This window comes from Polypterus senegalus, chromosome 13, assembly GCF_016835505.1.
Source record: "Polypterus senegalus isolate Bchr_013 chromosome 13, ASM1683550v1, whole genome shotgun sequence".
Taxonomy (NCBI): Eukaryota; Metazoa; Chordata; class Cladistia; order Polypteriformes; family Polypteridae; genus Polypterus; species Polypterus senegalus.
In genome coordinates this window covers 160,132,897-160,153,411 of record NC_053166.1, presented here as the reverse complement: position 1 = coordinate 160,153,411, position 20,515 = coordinate 160,132,897, and the positions used below count along the sequence as shown (strand labels likewise).

At 45.5% G+C, this 20,515-nt stretch overlaps 1 protein-coding gene across 2 annotated transcripts in view; it reads left to right on the top strand.

The window, feature by feature from the left end:
• Positions 1–15,242, top strand: part of LOC120542114 (multidrug resistance-associated protein 1-like) — a 66,198-nt gene extending 50,956 nt beyond the window's left edge. For both annotated transcript variants that reach the window (XM_039774278.1, XM_039774277.1), the window contains exons 23-31: positions 866–1,176; positions 1,295–1,494; positions 3,779–3,905; positions 6,755–6,856; positions 9,206–9,352; positions 10,799–10,957; positions 11,117–11,283; positions 11,376–11,570; positions 13,937–15,242. In XM_039774278.1, coding sequence (XP_039630212.1) covers positions 866–1,176; positions 1,295–1,494; positions 3,779–3,905; positions 6,755–6,856; positions 9,206–9,352; positions 10,799–10,957; positions 11,117–11,283; positions 11,376–11,570; positions 13,937–14,045 — 1,517 coding nt within the window. In that variant the 3' untranslated portion in view covers positions 14,046–15,242. The remainder of the gene's footprint in view (positions 1–865; positions 1,177–1,294; positions 1,495–3,778; positions 3,906–6,754; positions 6,857–9,205; positions 9,353–10,798; positions 10,958–11,116; positions 11,284–11,375; positions 11,571–13,936) is intronic.
• The last annotated feature ends 5,273 nt before the right edge of the window (positions 15,243–20,515 follow it).

The following is a 20,515-nucleotide window of genomic DNA, read 5'->3' as shown; positions in this document are numbered from 1 at the left end:
TCTAAACGGGACAAACTGAAATGGATGGAAAACTAGCACCCAAATACCATGCCACCAGACAAAGGTGTATTCCTGACTTGGTCTCATTTGTTATGGAATGGGTTTCAGCTCTCTGTGATTCTAAAGTTCATTAAAAATTATTTAATAAGGCCTTCTCTTACTGTATTTAACAGAACATTTTACAAGAGCTTTCTTGACCTGTTTTAAACAAACCATTAAATTACCTGCAAAGGTAGCTTGAACCTCAAGGGGATGGCAGCTGGGAATGGCAAGAACATTCGCCCAATCCTTTATTTTTAATCTTTATTGTTCTTCTTTATCTATACTTCTCATTGTCAGTCTCCTGACTTATATTGTTTTTACTTCTAAAAAATTTCAGTGGTGGGAACTTTTGTTGCGGGGAGACAGGATGGATAGTGAGCTGAAGGCTGGTGGTTTGGGTGCCAAAGTTGGTGAAAAAATGAGGAAGTACCAAAATAGAAGAGCCAAATACACTAGGTGATGAGCAAATCCAGTAATAAAATCAATTTGCATTTCATCTAAATTATCAATTCCATATTAGCTAAGGCAAATCTTAATCAAAAATGACCCTTTAGTCATTGTCAGACGAGTATCCTGATGTTGTGTCTAGCAGGTGTTCCAGGTATACCATATCTAAAGTTATATAAAGTTAACGGAAGTTTAACGGAAAGGAAACTAGTTTAGAATAGCTAAAGAAAACAATATTCTTTTTTAGGTTAGTGTACAATAAGGGGCACCATAATCCCGTTTTTTTCCAGTATTTTTTCAGACTTTAAGACTCTTGAGCAGTCCTACTGTCATTTGCCTGTTTTTCTAAAAGACGCCCCTATGCTCTCTACAATAGGAATTGCTATTTTTGGCACCACAGTGGCCATTTCTGTTGGAGGGATCATCGCCTCACGCCACCTCCACCATGACTTGCTGCACAATGTCCTCCGCTCCCCCATGGCCTTCTTCGAACGTACACCCAGTGGAAACTTACTGAACAGATTCTCCAAAGAGGTGGACGCCATAGACTGCATGATCCCTGATGGCCTCAAGATGATGTTGGGGTACCTTTTCAAGCTGCTGGAGATTTGCATCATTGTTTTGCTGGCCACACCTATAGCCGCCATCGTCATTCTGCCGTTGGGACTCTTCTATGGGTTCATCCAGGTGGGCAGAGGAAGGGATGAAGCAGAATGAGTCATTAAAGTGGCCATAAGTAACAGTGTTTGTAAATCTGATAATTGTGTAATCTAGTAAATGTGGTATTCCTTTCTGCTTGTTCCAGAGCTTCTATGTGGCCACCTCCTGCCAGCTGCGAAGACTTGAGTCGGTTAGCAGGTCTCCCATCTACACACACTTTAACGAGACTGTTCAGGGTGCAAGTGTCATTCGTGCCTTCAGGGAGCAGCCTCGCTTCATCCTGCAGACGAACCAGAGGGTAGACGAGAATCAGAAATCTTACTTTCCTCGGTTTGTCGCTACCAGGTATGTAACACATCAGTTAAATTTAGTTCCCTACAGTGGTAGTGAGACATATTTTCTTGTAAATCATGAGTTTGTAGGCATGGCAGTAAGAGTTAATGTGTTAGGATACAAAACCCAGGGCTTAATTCTTTTGGTTAAACACTAGTAATGTGCATGGGATGTGTGTTTTGTGCCATCATCTGATTAGACCAGAGGTGCCCAATGTGTGAAAGCACTGAACTCGGCCTGCCGCCTTCTGCACATCCCAGAGTGGTGCAGTAGGTGTCTCCACTTGCCTTTGTGTAAAGCGTAAGTCCCCCCACTGCCTGTTACTTGGCACAGAGGTTTGAAAGCATGGCACGCTTGACTTCCCACCACTCTAGCAGAAATGTCAACAGGAGTATAAACTTAGACGGTCTGAGCTACGGAAGACACCACTCATCCAAATCATAATGCCCACTGCCAAAGACCAATCTGTGGCAGCAAAAATTCAGCCAAGTTTTTATTAGGAAAGCTCATGTGTGGCACGTAACTTTAAATTCAAAAGCTGAAGATAAGAATACTGTATTGCCTTGAACTTGCTGTTTTTCTTGTCTGAATTTGTAAGCGTAAGGAGGTAGATTTGGGGGTTCTCTGTATGCTCGTCACTGTGGCTACTGGCAAAGAAAAATAATTCAGACCAGCAGTCTGATTCCATTTTTCTACTTGGTTCCACCTTGAAGCCTTAAATGAGGAAAAAGGAATTTCTTTATACCAAGTAACAATGTCCGTGTGGTAATTCTTAAAATGTGATGAGAACATATTTGTACTTTTCAAAAAATGAAACCTTCATATAAGACCACTTCAGCTGTCTCTCCACTCATACATGTAAAAGACACACAAAGCAGCCTGGCTAATGGTGTGTTTTTAAATCTGACAAAGTCGAACGTTGCCAATGTCACATAGTCTGTCTTGTTAAAGTGATTAAAATGACATGTCCTCCTATGTCAGGCTCTGACCTTAGTGTGTAGACAGTAGAAATATATTTTGATTTTGACTCTTTGTTTTCCATCATCTTGTTTTCATATTGGGAGGCATGGTGGCGCAGTGGGTAGTGGGTACCCAGGTTTGCATGCTCTCCCCGTGTCTGTGTGGGTTTCCTCCCACAGTCCAAAGACATGCAGGTGAGGTGCATTGGCGATCCTAAATTGTCCCTAGTGTGTGCTTGGTGTGTGTGTGTGTGCACACCCTGTGGTGGGATGGCGCCCTGCCTGGGGTTTGTTTCCTGCCTTGCGCCCTGTGTTGGCTGGATCGGCTACAGCAGACCCCCGTGACTCTGTAGTTAGGATATAGTGGGTTGGATAATGGATGGATAGATGGATGTTTTCCTATTCCTTAAACTTAGGGAAACCAACCTAAAAACATCAGCCAGGATATCTAACTGATGCCCACAGTGCCCACCACCTTCACTGTCTTCTGCCTGTTGCTTGAACTTCAGTTTATTCCATTACAGGATTTCAGTATACAGCAACTCTGGATAGACTGCCAGTCCATTTTAGGCTGCTTAGACTCTCACACATCCCCATAAAGCAGGGGTGGGCAAAGTCATTCCTGAAGGGCCGCAGTGGCTGCAGGTTTTTTGCAACAACCCAGTTGCTTAATTAGAAAACAATCCTTGCCACTAATTCAATTTCATGGCTTGTTAGTGTTTTAACTCTGCCATGTCAGGCCATTCTCATATCCTAGATTTTTATTTCTTTCTAATGATATCATCTAAACGATATGAAGTCTAAAATGTACAGTATGAATAATATTCTATCTTTCACTTTTTTCTCTTCATTTTCCTCCCAAGTATTTAATTAAACCAAAGAATGCACAATACAGACAGGTGTAAACTGAAACAAGCAGAATGGAGAAATGCTCCTTTCTTTTGTCATTTGAATCTTAGCTAATAAAAAGCCATTAGAAACCAAGAGAACTGCTGGTTAAGACTAAAATAAGCAATAAGGGTTCAAAATCCTAATGAGCGAGGCAACTAAAATGAAGCAGAAGAGTTACTTGAGCAATAAATGCTTCTTAATAAGCAACTGGGTTGGAACAAAAACTTGCAGCCACTGCGGCCCTCCAGGAATGACTTTGCCCACTCCTGCCATAAAGTTAGACTTGTCATTTAACATAAAGTGAACTTCTTAGGTATGTGAAAAGTGTATGAAGATATGAGGAGAACATGCAAATTCTGTATATGTAGTGACTGTCTTATTGCAATACAGTACATGAAACACACAAATGGAAGCAAAGTTCTTACGTTTGTTTTTTTTGGTTTCAGGTGGCTTGCTGTGAATCTTGAATTTCTTGGGAACGCCATCGTCCTCTCTGCAGCTATTTTCTCAGTAATGGCCAGAGGAACTCTTAGTCCTGGGATTGTGGGTCTGTCGGTGTCCCATGCACTGCAGGTATGACAGTTTTTTAGCTTACAGTAAACGCTATGAAGTAAAGATAATTATTTAAATGTGAGGAGCACACTGACCTAGAACTTAGAGGAAATTACAGTGCCCACAAATTTAGACACAAAACTGAGAGGAAATGATGCTGGTAAATGTCACCCTGCTATTTTCTGAGCCCACTTTTTCTGCATCAGGGTCATGGGAATTCAGAGCCTGTTCTGGTAGCAGCAGGCATAATGCAGGACCTAAACCTGAATAAGATAAGATACCAGTTCATCACAGGGCACACTCACTCACACACCAACATCCATTCATAAAAGGCCAACTTAGACTTACCAGGCATGTCTTTGGGGTGGAAGAGAAATCGGAGTACCTGAAGTAAACCTACAGGGCTTGTTCTCTTAGTCTGTCAGTATGCAACATGTCCTTTAACAGTGGGGGACATTTGGTTGCTCTCCTCTAACAGCAACTACACCTGCTATGTCTTATGTCTTTTTGCAGTTTGGTGACCATAAATGCATGCAACTTGAGCATAAGGTCCTTTGATTTAAATAGTTTTTTCATCACTTAAAATTTTGTTAATCAACAACAATAACCTTCAATCCATTTCACAGTTTGCTTCTTGTAGCTCAGCCCTGGCCATCTTGTACGTATCATGAATGTTCAATTTCACTACGCTGTGTACTCTCCAGAAACTAAACAAACAAAAGTCAAGAAAACACCCTGTTTGTCGATGGTACGTCACAGTTTGTCACCAAGGTGTCAGTTTTTAAGCACATACAATTTCACAAACCACACTTTCACAATGGGGCCCAAGCTGGTGCAGCTTTGAAAAACAAATAGCCGGGATCATTCATCAGTTTCCATCCCTGGATCTGACGTGAGTGTCCACAAGTCCCACATGTGAGGCCTGGCTCCTGTGCAGCTGTCAAACATATCGGGGTTACTCTTCAGAATTTGGTTGTCGAAGCAGCAGTTGGCATTTCTTAATTAGATGTTGTGGACCAGTACCCTTACCATGTTTTCACTCCAAATATCGAAGCAAAATGCTGAGTAGATAGACAGAGCCTGCAAAAGAAATTCACATCAGTGTCAGCTTAGAAAATAAGAACAAAATGCAAAACAGCAAAAAATTGAAAACTAATGTGAGACCCAACACCATGTCTTTCTATTATATAAAAACAACGAGACTTTTTGGAGACAAGACTTTTGGAAGAGAGATTTTTTTTCAAGTCCCGCGAGATTTTTTCAAGTCATGCCCTCCTCTCAAACATTTCCCAACAAGACCGCGGTCCTCTCAACTCTCATTCGTGTGAATGCTTTTGTTTGACACACTTCCTGCGCTCTCAGCTCTTGTACATTTTAACGTTTTCTTCACTTTAAGTTCCCAATTAAAGAAGATGTATTATGTCCAAATCTTATTGAAGAATTTCATCACGAAGGGTTATCAACAGGAGAAATGAGAACACGTACAATTCTAGCACCGAGAAACAAGGAAGTCAAACGAATTAACACCAAACGCATTTGGTTAAATGCGTCCAAAAATGGAGAACGGTTGCACAGCAAATTGGTTAAATGTGCATCAATAGACTCTGCTGAAACAGTGGGTGGTGATGGTGTGGAAGATGAAAACAACAACTTACAATATCACAAAGACTATCTACAACTGTTAACAACGTCCAGTCTTACAACGCACAAATTAATGATGTATCCAAGAAAGGTAATCTAAGGAAACATTGGACACCAAAGAAGATCTTGATATGCCATTCGTATTAAAACGTTAACAGTTTCCCGTTAGAATAGCTTTTGCAAAGACAATTAACAAATCCCGGAGCCAAACATTCGACAAAGTTATTTTATTTAATAGAAAGAAAGAAATGAAATTCAATCAAGGGCAGTTATACGTTGCGTTGATGCATATGTAACAATTCCCATGAAAATAAAAATCTGTTTAAATTGTACATCCGCCTCCCCATACGCGAGTGGCAGAACCACAAAGAGGCTGGCGCGTAGCGTAGGCCCGGGGTTTGGTGAGCGAAGTGAGCAGGGGGAAAAGCTCCCTAGTATTATATAATAATAATAATGTAATGATGCATCTGAAGTTTTTATTAACACGTTGTTTAATATGCTTTCAGCTCAAAGCAGAGCATCACTTAAACAGAAAATGTAAGAGGAATGGGATATTCTAGTTTTGAGCCTCAAATGGTCACAATCACCTTTCCTCTTATGCAGCTTTTTAATGTCTTTAACATTTTCTTGGAAAAAACATCAATGTAGTCATTGAAAACAACAAGCTGATGAATTGTGCTTCAGTTTACAAAAGACTACAGATAAGCTTTGCTACATATTATAGGCCTACAGTCCATCTGAGGACATCGTATTCTTTTGGCTGAACAATATGGATGAATGACTAACACTTTAGTCCTTGTCAGGCACTTGGTGACACGTTCCATCCACGCCACTGAGCCCCTGAATTACACTTGAACGGCTGAGTCTTTCTTTAAATAAAATATTTGTAAAGAGTTAGACCAAGCTGTAGGTAAGCGGCATTGTAGCTGGAGTTGATTCCTCATAGCTCTAGAGATTTGAAGTTCATCCCCAGGCCAGTCAGTGACTTTGCGTTTCCTCCCCGTTTATTTTCACTGGATATGCTGAGATTTGACTACTTTATAAATCCGATCAGCATATTAGGTTGGAGACACTAAACCAGTGTCCTGAAATAGATTATCATCCTGGAAAAAGTGGAATCAAAAAAATGGATGAACGAATGAACTATAATTCTGCACTCGGGATGGTGTTTATTATGGAAAGGTGTTAAATGAAATAAAACCTGAGGGATACGTTTGATTTACCTACAGGTGACTGGAATCCTCAGCTGGATAGTTCGCTCGTGGACGGATGTGGAGAACAATATTGTCTCTGTGGAACGAGTGAAGGAATATGCAGAAACTCCCAAAGAGGTGGGCTACACTTTTTATTACTCTTGTTGCTTTTATTCTTATGACTTCGGTTTGCCAGTCTGACACAACATTCATTCTAAAATCATTGAGAAAGATTCAAAAACATTGGGAAAGTAGAATTTGTTGCCACAGACTGTTGTCATTGCCGTCACTTCCATGTCTGAGTGTCCTGCAAATCTGTGGCTGCATTTGCTAAGTCTTTTTATGGAAGAATATTTACTGTATCTGAATAATGCGTTCATTGTATGAACAGCTGAGAGCACACAGAATATAGAAAAATTCCAAAAAGTACCTTTCAAAGGAGGAAGCCGTCACGTAGCTGTGTGGAATTTAGGTCTGTGTCTGCTAATGCACTTGTCTTTGGGCCAATTTACTATACCAGACGAAAAACTGGACACCGAGCTGCTGTAATTTGGAGCGGAGTTTGGCTTAGCATTGTGGTGTGTTACAGTATTTCTAGTGATTCTGTCAAGCTGGGCTCTGCCCAAAGAAAGCAAGTCTTTGATGTTTTCCAGAAGCCAGGTGCATTTCAAGTTTTTTTGTCAGGATTTCAGATTTTTATCCTATATTAAACCCAGCTCTTTGAGTTCAGTGTTTTTTTGGGGCCAGAGCACATCCCCTGAGCACCGTTCACTATACTGTCAATTGCAGGGCACAGTCACCCACACCAAGTCAATTTAGAGTTGCAAATTAAATAAAGGATTTAGGTGATGGGAGGAACACCAGAGGACTCAGAAAAAAACATGGGAAGAATATGCAAAGCCAACACTGACAAACACCAAACCTGGATTTAAACCCGGGACTTTTGAGAAGGGAGACTCAACATACAAACCAATAACCATGGCACTACTTTTAAATGGCTTGGATTTGGAAAATGTTTTCTTGCTGCCATTGTTCACTTTTCATATTAAAACTTTTCTTCATCTTTGCTCCCTTTACGGGTTGCCACAGTGGATCATCTGTTTCCATATCTTTGCTCTGTCACACCCACCGCCTGCATGTCCTCTCTCACCACATCCATAAACCTTCTCTTAGGCCTTCCTCTTCTCCTCATACCTGGCAGCTCCATCCTTAGCATCCTTCTCCCAGTTTAGCCAGCATCTCTCCACTGCACATGTCCTAACCAGTGCAATCTCGCCTCTCTGACTTTTGTCTCCAAATTGTCCAACCTGAGCCGACCTTCTAATGTCCTCATTTCTAATCCTGTCCATCCTCATCACACCAAATGCAAATCTTGCCACCTCCAGCTCCGTCTCCTGTGCCACCGTCTCCAGCCCGTATAACATAGCTGGTCTCCCTACCGTCCTGTAGACGTTCCCTGTCAATCTTGCTGATTCCCATCTATCACAAATCACTCCTGACACTCTTCTCCACCCACTTCACCCTTCCTGCACTCTCTTCTTCACCTCTCCTCCACACTCCCTGTTATTAGAGATCACAATGTCATCATAGTCCACGGGGGCTCCTGATTAATCTCGTCTGTCTACCAGTCCATTGTAAATAAGATTGAGCTCAGAGCCAATCCCTGATGTAATCCCACCTCCACCTTGAACGCATCCATCACTGCTACTGCAAACCACACCACCGTCAAACTTCCCTCATAAATATCCTGTACCACTCTTACATACTTCTCTACCACTCCCGACTTCCTCATACAAAACCACGACTTGTCTCGAGGCACCCTGTCATACACTTTCTCCAAGCCCACAAAGACACAATGCAACTCCTTCTGGCCTTCACCATACTTCTCCATAAACACCCTCAGAGCAAACATTACCTCTACAGTGCTCTTTCCTGGCATACAACCATTCTGCTGCTCGCTAATCATCACCTCCCTTCTTAGCCAAGCTTCCACTGCTCTTTCCCATAATTTCATGCTGTGGCTCATTAGTTACTACAGTTCTGCACATCTCCCTTATTCTTAAAAATTGGCACCAGTACACTTCTTCTCCAACTCCTCAGGCATCCTCTTACTTTCCAAGATAACATTAAACAATCTGGTTAAAAATTCCACTGCCATCTCTCCTAAACACCTCCATGCTTCCACAGGTACTGTATATCATCTGGATCAACGGTCTTTCCATTCTTCATAGTTGACCTCACTTCCTCCTTGCTAATTCGTTGTACTTCCTGGTTCACTATCTCCATTTCATCCAACCTTCTCTCTCTCATTCTCTTCATTCATCAACCTCTCAAAGTACACTTTCCACGGGGGGACACACAAACCAATGTGTTTCTTCAGTCCAAAGCCCGGATAAACGGGGAGGTTACTTCAGGAAGGGCACCTGGTTTAAGATGTTGCAAGATCAACTTTTCATATTAATATTGCTTTCCTTTAAACTCACACAGGCTGCTTGGACACTTGAGAACAGCACACTGGCCCCCTCTTGGCCCCAGACTGGCACCATTGAGTTCAAAGGATATGGACTCCAATATCGCAAAGGGCTAGACTGGGCATTGAAAGACATCACCCTCCACATTCAGGAAAAGGAGAAGGTAAAACTATCTCTTTAAATATTCAGATTATCAGGCACACTGCATGGTGCTGAACTGGGGATCCGGGAGGGGATTCTTGGGACTGGCTTAGCTTGGCAGAAATGGCAGCATAAAATCACACTGAGCAACAAACTTTCATTCTATTTCATTAATCAATAAAGGTGAATCTTGCAGTAGTTTTCATGCTCAATTCAAATATCTAATCAGACTCTAAGTGACACATGATTAAAACCTACAATAAATTTATATTGACACCATATAAATCCAAGCCAGGAGCGTCTCCCCTCAAAGGCTATGATTTTCTGCTGTACTTTGCCTCAGGAGTCTCCCACTTAAGGGTCAAGCAGCAAACATACTGGGAGTCCACTTGCCTTGGTGTCGCTTGTTGACACCTGATTTCATTGCTCATCACTCACCAGATGAGAGTCCAAGAAGTGAATTTTTAAAGATTTGACATCTGATCACCAACAGGCATGGAGTTGGGCCTCAGACAGGGAGCAGGCTTCTCATGTCCAAACTTGGTAACAGCCTGTAATCCGTGGCACAACTCACTTATTTTATGCCCTTTTTGGAAAGTTATAAAATGTTTCCAAACATCAATTAAACATTTAATTCTGAATTTAATCTTAAAAGACCCACACACTTTAGTAAAAATTGTAACCACCAGGGGGCGCCTCTGAGCCCCAAATTTCAGACACAGTAATGTCCAACACAATTCTGGGATAAAATATTTATTCACCCAAAGCACCCTCAACAATAACCATCCTTTCAAAGATCGGCCACAATACCAGCAAGTCAAGCAAATCCTTCTTCCTTCCATCCTCCAGTAGAGTGTTGCCCGCTGCCTCCTGACTCCCAGACATGGGGGAATGGGCTCCTTTTCAAACCGGACCCAGGAGTACTTCCATTTCCTCAGCGTGCCCACAACATTTACAGGTTGTATGGAAAGTAGAGAGGTCTTCCCCCAACAGTGCCCTCTCCTGGCACCCAGGGACCCCAACAGAGTTTCACTTCTGGACTCCAACTCCCAAGCTCCCAACAGGGCTGCAACAAGAGGACCACAACAAGAGGACCACTGCCACCTGCTGTATGGGGAATGGAACTGCTCCCAAATTCTGGCTTCCGCTGGTCCCTCCATCATATTATTCTGGCCAGGCACAGAGTTGTTTCTTCGTTGAGCCGGCCAACCCATCTGTCCTTCCACTTTGGCCTCCCTCCCTGTTCATGGCTGGCATGCTTGTTCTCCTTCTCAGACATCCACGAGGTTTATATACTAAACATACAGCCTTAAAAAAAATAACTCAGAAACTACAAAGTACGTTTCTGAAATGAGCATGAAAAAGCACCTTTAAATCCCCCAAAGTTGTTCTGTGACAAAATGTTAACTGACCATTGTTATTTAGGTTCCTGCAGTTGCTATAAAATAACAGTTTGTTGTCTGTATAGGTGGGGATCGTGGGACGAACTGGAGCTGGAAAATCCACACTGGCTTTAGGAATTTTTAGGATTCTGGAAGCTAACAAAGGAGAAATCCATATTGATGGTGTCAACATAGCAGAAATCGGTCTACATGAACTGCGGTCTAGGATTACCATCATACCTCAGGTAACTTCACCTTGATCCTTGCATGTGAAAGCATGCCAGCCAGTAAACGATGATCTTCTAAACTATTTGTCCTGCATTGTTTGGGTGTCTTCACATTTGAACATTTGACTAAGCTGAGAACTTGCCTCCTGAATGCCAGCTGCCTTGTCTCCCCAACAGGACCCCGTCCTCTTTTCAGGTTCGCTGCGTATGAACCTCGACCCCTTTGATGTTTATTCTGATGAAGAAATCTGGAATGCACTGGACCTTGCTCATCTCAAGGGCTTTGTGTCGGGCCTTTCAGATAAACTGAACTACGAGTGCTCAGAAGGAGGAGAGAACTTGAGGTAACTACTTCATCTGCCTAGAAGGAGAGGAGGCAAAGCTGGAGTTTGGTATTGTTCCCTGACAGCTCATTTATGTCTCTCTGTGACCACAGCTTGGGGCAGCGCCAGCTGGTGTGCCTAGCACGGGCTCTCCTTAGAAAAACCAAGATCTTGGTACTGGATGAGGCAACCGCTGCTGTTGATCTGGAAACTGACAACCTGATCCAGTCGACGATCCGAAGTCAGTTTGAAGATTGTACCATTCTGACCATCGCTCACCGTCTTAATACCATCATGGACTACACCAGGTACGCCAACATGTAGTTTAGTGTAACAAAGATCCTGAAACATTCTCCTGTCACCCAGTGTCAGGTGACTTCAGCAGTGGTCTGTCATCATAACATTAGCAGTTCAGCCACATTCCAGTAGTCAGAGGTCAAGAGCAGGAGGGAATTCTGGGGCCTAAAATATTCCTTTGGCTCAGCAAACAGGTTTTTCTTTTTGAGGGTTTGTATAGAGGGTTGATGTAACCTGTTCGGTCTGCAGCTAAACAGGACACCAAAGTTAATAGCCGGTCTAGCTGGGCTCAGGAGGCGTAGGTTGACACTCAATCAGAAGGCGTTGGGGTCCGCTGGTTAACAAACTGCTGCCTCACAGCTCCAAAGACCCAGTTGTATTTCTCTGCTCATGTTTGTCCTAAGCTTTTCACATATGCCTTGAGAGTACGTGTTACGTTAAATTGCCACGTTATGACTGAGTGTGCATGTCGGCCTGAGTGTGCTGTTGATGAAGACCTGAGGATCACAATCCTCTGAGGCTCTGAGCGCTGTATTTAGATAGACGTCCAGAACTGAATAACTGATCAGGCATTCAAGAGTAGCAACAACAACAGTATTTGTTTCTTTAGTACATTTTCATCTATAGATCCAGCCATCATTCAACCTGCTATATCCTATCTACAGGGTCATGGGGATCTGCTGGAGCCAATCCCAGCCAACACAGGGCACACACACACACACACACACACACACTGGGGACAATTTAGGATCACCAATGCACCTAACCTGCATGTCTTTGGACTGTGGGAGGAAACCTGCGCAGACACGGGGAGGACATGCAGACTCCACACAGGGAGGACCTGGGAAGTGAACCCAGGTCTCCTAACTGCAAGGCAGCAGTGCTACCCACTGCGCCACCATGCCCCCCCAAGTACATTTTCATGCAAGTGATATATGGAGCTAATTAACATAGAATAAAAGGAAGGTCTGATGGCCAGGAGGACAGGAAAAACTAAAACAAAGAAATCTGCAGAGGTTAAAAAGGCCACGAGACCACCCAGCCCCCTCTAGGCATTCTGCCGAACATAAATGATATTAATCAGTATAATCCTCATTATCATATTAATCAGTAGAATCATTTTAACACTGAACAGTCTCTTTTATTAAGTATTCCTCCTTCATTACCCCCTCTTGTCCCTCAGAACCAGCTGTACAAATGTAAGCACTGTATGCCACGTCAACTTGGGCTGGTCCTGCAGTCATTGCAGGTTTCTGTGTTTTATCTTATCATATACAGTAGATGCTTGATTAGGCTAAGATATGCAGACTAGCAGTGAGGGGTCCCATCTACTTCATGATCCTGATGCCAGTTCTGTTATTTTGCTGGCCTTGGGTCATGTTGTCCTGATCTCAGTAAAAGGCCAGTTCACAGATCAGTACACTGGTGCCTGAAAGGATGGACTTCATCCTGAATAAAGCGCCAGTGTACTCCTACGTACAGTAGCTCTGCCAGTATCAGGGTACTAAATGTGCCCTTGAAAACTCAGCCCACACGTTATAAAACCACAAGTAAGCGGCGGTGGTGATGATCTATTGACTTGTGGGGTTTTCGTCATATCCTGTGTTACATCCTTACGTTATAATCGGCAGAAACCTGTATGTGTCAGACCTCCTTTGCTTCAGTCAGGAAGGACCCTCAGGTGGGTCCTCAGCAGACAATGGATTGTGTGTCCTGCTGCACTACCCTCATCTTCAGATATGAATGTGCAGATTTGTACTCCTGCAGCTCCTCTCATCAGCTCTCCGTTTCTGGCTGAAGGACACTTTCGGCTGGGTGTTTTGTGGATGGTTGCCCGTTATCTACACACAGGTGACTCAGTTGTGTTAAAAACAATGCAGGATGGCTGCTGCTCTTGATGCACTCGAGTGTCTGTCATGCTTACAGGTTTTGTGCCCCTACAATGACATGTTCAGGGTCAGTGCTGGCCTCTCTCACAATGACACGTTCAAAGCCATTCTAAACTGCAGACACACACACACACACACACACACACACACACCTGGTTCCTTGGTCCTTGCCTGCCTCCTTTAAATAGCATTGGCTGTCATACGATATGGTTGTTGATCAGCTTGTCTGTGACATGGGAAGGGTATGTGGGCATGCTGTAGATGGCACACACTTGTACAGATGAGACCAGGGAAGGGCCAGAAGCTCAGAACTGCTGTGTTTACTCATTTTAACCAAAGGGAAGGTGGTGACGTTCAGCGTGGGCAGACTTTCTGTGCCCGGCCCACCTCAGTAGCTCGTCTGATGCTGACACGGGGCCTTTATTGACCCTCATCCTTTTCAGATTCACTCCCCTCTAACTGAAATGTGTTTGTTCCCCCCCCCACAGGGTTATAGTCATGGACAAAGGGCACATTGTGGAGTCGGACACACCTTCAAACCTCATTTCCCAGAGGGGTCATTTCTACAGAATGTGCCGAGAAGCTGCCCTGGTGTGATGCCCCTCATCTGGTGGATGCCAAAGGCAACTTGTGATGTCCCCTCACTGCTCAGAGAGATGAACGTGAGTGGACTATCAGAGTTGGTGGGCGTGGAGGCCAGGGGCACAGCGATGTCCGTCTTGTAGGCGCCTCAGACCGGATTTATTTCATTCTGGGAGAAGCATTGTAGATTTTTTCATAATTCCAGGTGTATGTATCGAGATAGTGAATAAAGAGTCAAGGGTGGCGCCTTGTAAAAGTGGGGGCTAATGAGCAATGGGGCCTGGTAAGGCAAGTCACGGTTGCTTCATGTAGTGCCTTACCATAGCTGTTTTATAATATCTTTGTTTACATGCAATTTTTTAAAGCTGGGGCACAGGAAAGCGATGTGACAGGGGGGATGGCAGTCAGGGCAGAGACGGAACCAGCAACCTTGTAGTTACATCCCCCCAAGGGGCCGGCGCTGCAAGAGACAGACGGACAGACAGACAGACAGCCTGCCTTGACTGAAGTGTAACAAGTGCTGCCGTCTTCCCACCGCAGCAGGCATCTGGGTCCAGCCTTCCAGGAGCGCCCGTTTGCCAACGTGTTTCTTCAGCCTTTTGGACCTTTCTGGAAGAAGCCTTGCACTGCTTCAGCATACGTTTTAGCTGAAAAATGTAAAAAAAAAAAAAAAAAAAAAAGTTTTCTCAATCAGAGTTCGGAGCAGCTGACCTACCCCATCCACATGACAGGATGCTCCGTCTGCTCCGAGATGGGCGTCTGCGAGTGTCCCGTCCTGTTCTGGGCCCGGCAGGAGCACTGAATGGGAAATAAATAAATCAATCAATCAGGAGGCCGTGCAGAGGCCTACACAGCCGGTGCCTCACCACCTCCTCTCCTGACCTACCTGGGCGCGCATTGGTGCACTTAGTCACACCAGTCCGCTTCCCGCTCACATTCCCCGCCGTAGCATCTCTTTAATCTCCAGGAACGAGGCGAGACAGTTTGGGCATTATTTAGGACGAGATTAACAGAATGTGCATTCGCTCTGTAAACCGCAAAGGCCCAGCCTGCGGGCAAAAGTCAATATTTTCATTTCTTTAGTTAGTTACCTGTGCCAGAGTTCTTCTCTTGTGGCACCAGCAGAAATCCAGACAGAGCGCGGAGATAAACAAGTGCTGGCCAAAAAAGCACAAGGAGGAGAATTGCCGTTCGGCCGTCTGGAGCTCGCGTCGGCCTACGTCTGCTCCGGGAGCGACGAATGAAAAACAAAGTGGAAGAGGATATGACACCCCCCCGAAAACCCCCCCAAACGTCTCGCTGTCCAAAACAGAGTCGAGACTATGCAAGGGTTGAACTTGTGCAGAAATTGTATATAAACGTGTCATATATATATATATATATATATATATATATATATATATATATATATATATATATATATATATATATATATATATATATGTATGTATATGTCTTAAAATATTGTAATATTTATACTTGGGATTCATATTTAATCTTTTTTGCCAATTTGCATATAGAATTTATATGAATTTGTATTTTTTTTTAAGGAAATAAAAATGCTTACACGAGCGCACAGACTGCTCATTTCTCGGGGATCGACAGGCTCGCTCCTTTAACCGCAGGGGGCACAAATCCAGCCTTGGGGTCCGCTACTATGTAATCTGCAGTCTTCACATACCTTGGCATGGGCACAAGCTGAAGTTGTAATCCTTATGGGGGGGCAGTGGTGGAGACCAGCAGGTGTGCCCCTCAGGTTGTGTCGTAATCCTAAAGTGCAAACAATAACCTCAGTGACAAACAATAAATAATAGGGACTTCAATGAGGGGCTGTGGCAGAGAGTGGTGGGCCATCACTCAGGCGTGTTAGCCTCCTTAGTCGAGTGTCTGGTATAAGAAAAGTAAAAGAAGGCCTAGAGGCAAGGTGGGCACGGGCACTAGCGGGGGGATAAGGACCCTGGGTTGTAGGGGGCACACGAGTAGGAATTTCACTCCATTATTACATGTGGACGAGGCAATTCAATTAAACCTGAAAAACAACCGCCTGAGCTGAGAGGTAAGGGGGGGCATCATCTAGAATAGGGGGGACAAGTAAAACAAGCATCTCAGAGCAGCTGGGGCTCTACACACACCACAGAGGTATGGGGGTCTACAGAAGTATGGGGGGTCTATATGCACTACAGAAGTATTAAGGTCTACACACACTACAGAAGTATGGGGGTCTACACACACTATGGGGGTCTACACACACTACAGAAGTATGGGGGGTCTACACGCACTACAGAAGTATGGGGGTCTACATGCACTACAGAAATATGGGGGTCTACACGCACCACAGAAGTATGAGGGTCTACACGCAATACAGAAGTATGGGGGGTCTACACACACTACAGAAGTATGGGGGTCTACACTCATGCCAGTGCTCTTTTTGGCTCCTGCTGCTCATTCCAGCCAAAGGGCTTCACTCTGAGATGTTATGCTGAAGTACACACAACACACTCTAATAAGGTGAGCCACCATGGAGGTGAACCTTTGTAATGGCAGGTGGAGTGGAACCAAAAAAAGAAAAGTGAGCATGTGGTCAAAATCAGAGACACACTGCAAGTCTAAAGTGACTACTTGCTGCTCACAAGAAGGTGGGTCTTCAAGTAGATGAGTGGAAGAGACCTCAAAGCCCCTCTGGTCTACCACCTTCAGATCAGAGGGAAAAAGAGGGAAGGTGTAAATGATGGCGCCAACTCACGTACCAAGGTGGAACTACAGTCGTTACAGAAGCCCCTGAGATTCCCCTCCACACACACACACACGTCTGACATGGACCCGCTGGATAGGGCAAACCAAACTGAGAAAGAACCTCAGCATTGGAACTGAGAGAACTTCAGTGCTGCAGGACCCTGAATGTGTGGGCTGAAAGTCCAAGAACCACCTGGTCAGCCATCCACTAGAGAGATGTGGTTTTTGTGTTTAATGGTAGGTTGCAAAAACTGAGAAGGTCACTGCGAGGTTAGGATGGCACAAACATACATGATGTGCCCGTCGTGAGTATTGTGTCTTCAGTGAGTGCCAAATGATAGAACAGTGAGGTCACCAGACGGTTAGGCTGGCATGAGACAATAAAAAAAGGAGATGGACATCAGAGAGGGGCTGTGGCACCCAACAGAGCGTCTGCACTTTGCCCTGCCACACACTATGGCTGCTGCTGCCTTCCCTGAGTGGACCGTATGCTCAGTGAGGGCCCCTGAGAGGTACCTGACAGAGCATACCAATCGAGGGGCTGGCACCCCACAGCTGTTGCCCCTCATGCTGCTGCCCTTCATCCCCAGGAGGTTTGTGGCAAAGGCGCAGGTCCAGCTTAGCATTTTGGAAGCCCTTGGAATGAATCAGTTAGAAGAATGAACAGCATAAGGGCGCAACATGTTGTGCCAAGGGGGCCACCTTGAAACTGAGATTGGGAATTTGCAGGGGTCTCAGAAAAGAATAAATGGAAGACGGGACGTGGCCTCCTCACCAGGAAGAGCAGAAGCACCTAATGAGCTTTGGTGATGCCATCGAATGAGGAGGAGTAAAGGAGCAGAAGACACGAAGAGCATCGCCTTCAAAGTTGGAAGTGAGACAGGAGGTGAGCGAAGCCCCTCGAAGTGACCGAGTCGCACGAGGATATCAAGGCTCTGACGGTGCAGCAGTAGGGTGAGAGATGAAGAAGAGATCGAGAGTTTTTACATTTATACTTTCGACTTTCTTCGACAGCTCAGCAATTGAATAAAATGAGCACTGAGAGTGAGACCTTCAGTTACATTCAGAGAGGCACCTCGTTATCAGGACCACATGGCGGGCGGGCGGCCTTCCGTCTTTCTCTCAGGTGGACCCCAACGGTGGGTTTCTTATTTCAGTTTGACTTCAACTCTCACCTAACGTCATGTCCTTCAGTTCCTGGTTACGCCCTCCTGGTGTTTCAGTGCACACAGTAATCCTTAACTGGCCATACTGGTTTACCTTCCTGGGCGGCCACATTTCTACCACAGACCCCGACCCCCCCCTAAATGTTAAAGTGGCTGACGCACTCCTGAAATTCTGCTAAGTCCTCACTGAGTGTCACCGGCTGACACCACTTGTTCTTCTTCAGGTCGATGCCCACAACATGCCAGCTGGCCTCAAGTCGGCCGTGGACTCAGCTGAGCTCTGGGTGGTCCTGCGTCTTGTGGCTTTAACTCCAGGAGACTCTCTGTTAATTGTCTCATCTAATTATTTCATTAAATGAGTTTCTGGTTAAGACATCGCAGGATGAAGAAATGACAGCCGTACTAATTATCTCTAACTGGAAAGAGAATAAAAACAACAAACGACTGGACTGGAAAAGTCCGCAGCCTGCAAAGCTCATGTGGAAATGAAGATGGGGCTTCTGGAACCTGCTGGTCATAATGAAGCCCCCAGAGATTAGCACTGGGCTTTAGGACAGCCTTAGTAACCCTGAGGACCCTCTGAATGCGGGGATAAGGGATGAGGTCAAGGGCAAAAAAAAAAAAAAAAAAAAATTGAAAAAGGCTGAGGGTGGGAGGAGACAGCTGAATGACAGCTGAGAGATGGGTGTGGCCAGACAGGTGACCAGAAGAGGGCTGGGCGGGGCTAGAAAAGAGACTGGATGAGGGATGGGCGGGGCCAAAAGCTTGAGTGCCAGTGCACTGGGTGGGGCTAGACACGTGAATAGAAGATGGATGGGCGGGGTAGAGGGCTTGAGTGACAGTTGGCTGGGCACAAAGGTGGTGGTCTATGTAGAAAAACTGAAACTGGACGTCTCCGACGCACATGGAGAAGCGCAGTACTTGAGGGGGTCTCCTGAAATGTCTCAGCAAATTCATTGTGAAGGAAAGCAATTCAACCGTTGAAGGCGGACTTTTATTTTTTTGCCGACTCGTTATTTTCCACGACTGAGGCTACGGCCCCCAAAGTTCTTCCTTTGTCTTGGCAGTCTGCACATTAATGGTCTCATGCTAAGTATCACGTGGTGCGTAGAGCACAGAGAGTATGATAAGGTATCCCATAATGCACAGGGGGTAGTTTTCTAAATGTCCACCTCTGTAAACACATCACGGGTGGGGTGGCATCAGGTTAGGCGTGACGAGACATTTGAGTGACAGCAGGGGGCGTGAGGCTTCAAGCCTGGGCTGCAGCAGGGTGGGTCGAGTTAGAGAGGGTCTCATATTACACAGCACCAAGTGCCTGACCCCACCCTCCTACACACTCGCCCTACACCTTGGTGATCCCAAATGAGCCCCCAAAAATATCCCCGGAGAGAATTACGCTCAGATCCCACCCCATCTGTCCTTTGTCCTCACATGGACATGCTGGCCTTGGCGCTGGCCGTGGCGCTAGGACTTCCAAGTCAGCAAACAGCAGCTTTACCAGTTGAGCTACAGGGGACCACCTTCAGCCGATGTGAGTTGGTGGACCCCCTGACCTCCAGCAGCAGGGTCTCTCCTGGAGGTATAAAGGCTGCAGTGACTCCGAGGGGCCACTAGAGGCAGCGTTGGGATTTTGGAGGGTTCAGAAAACAAGACGACGAGGCGGACTCTTTGACATTATTATTACTACTCGCCAACTTCCACCTGTGGCTTCTCTCTCATTGAGCTCAAAAAAACAAAAAACTACGGCGGGCGAGGAGAGACGAGGAAGAGGACAAGATAAGCACCCACCCAAGCTGTCCCTCTAAAGTCCACCACTCACTTTTCATGCCATTTTCTCCCTGTGATCGTCCCTCCCACAGAGGTTAACATCAACGGCTTGTAAAGGGGTACCAGCAGCAAAGAGACCCCCGGTGTCACAATTAAACATGGAGCCACTAGGGGGCAGTGCGCCTTCTTCAGGTACAGGATGTCCCCCAATGCCAAGGAGTTCAGACACTGCAGGAAGCAGGAGGGCATGTGAACCAGGACTGGCAAGAGAACCCCCCTGGCAGACAGTTGGCAGCCCTGGGCCAATAGATGAAGAAGGCAGGAGCAGCAAAGGCTGGCAGGTTGCCGGTACTTCCTCTCCCAGCCCCAAATTAGGGTGGTCTGTCGTGGCAGCAGTGGGCACCTAGCCTGGGAACATGCCCACTGTGACCGGACTAGACTGCACCCCTCATTGGCACCTGGCCAGGGCACATGCCAACACTCACAAAACAGGCCTGGGCTCCAAGGAAGCCTAAAGTGAAAAAAGGAGACACTTTGAGCTCTGAATGGGAGAAGGAACCCCTGAAGACCCCCGGCCTTGTTAGAACTGCGGACAGGTGGAAGGATCATAGGGGGTGCGTCCAGAGAAGTACTGGGGGGCCAACTGGGTTGCCCATTTGAATTGTAATTTCCAGGCAAAAGGCAGACAGGTGGGTCTGTGGGAAGACGGCATGAAGCCCCCTGGCACTTCCTTTGCCCGCAGCCGTCGAAGATTTGCGTCACTGACTGAGTGAGGCGGGTGGGCAGCCACAATTGAGACGACTTCACTTTGTGGTT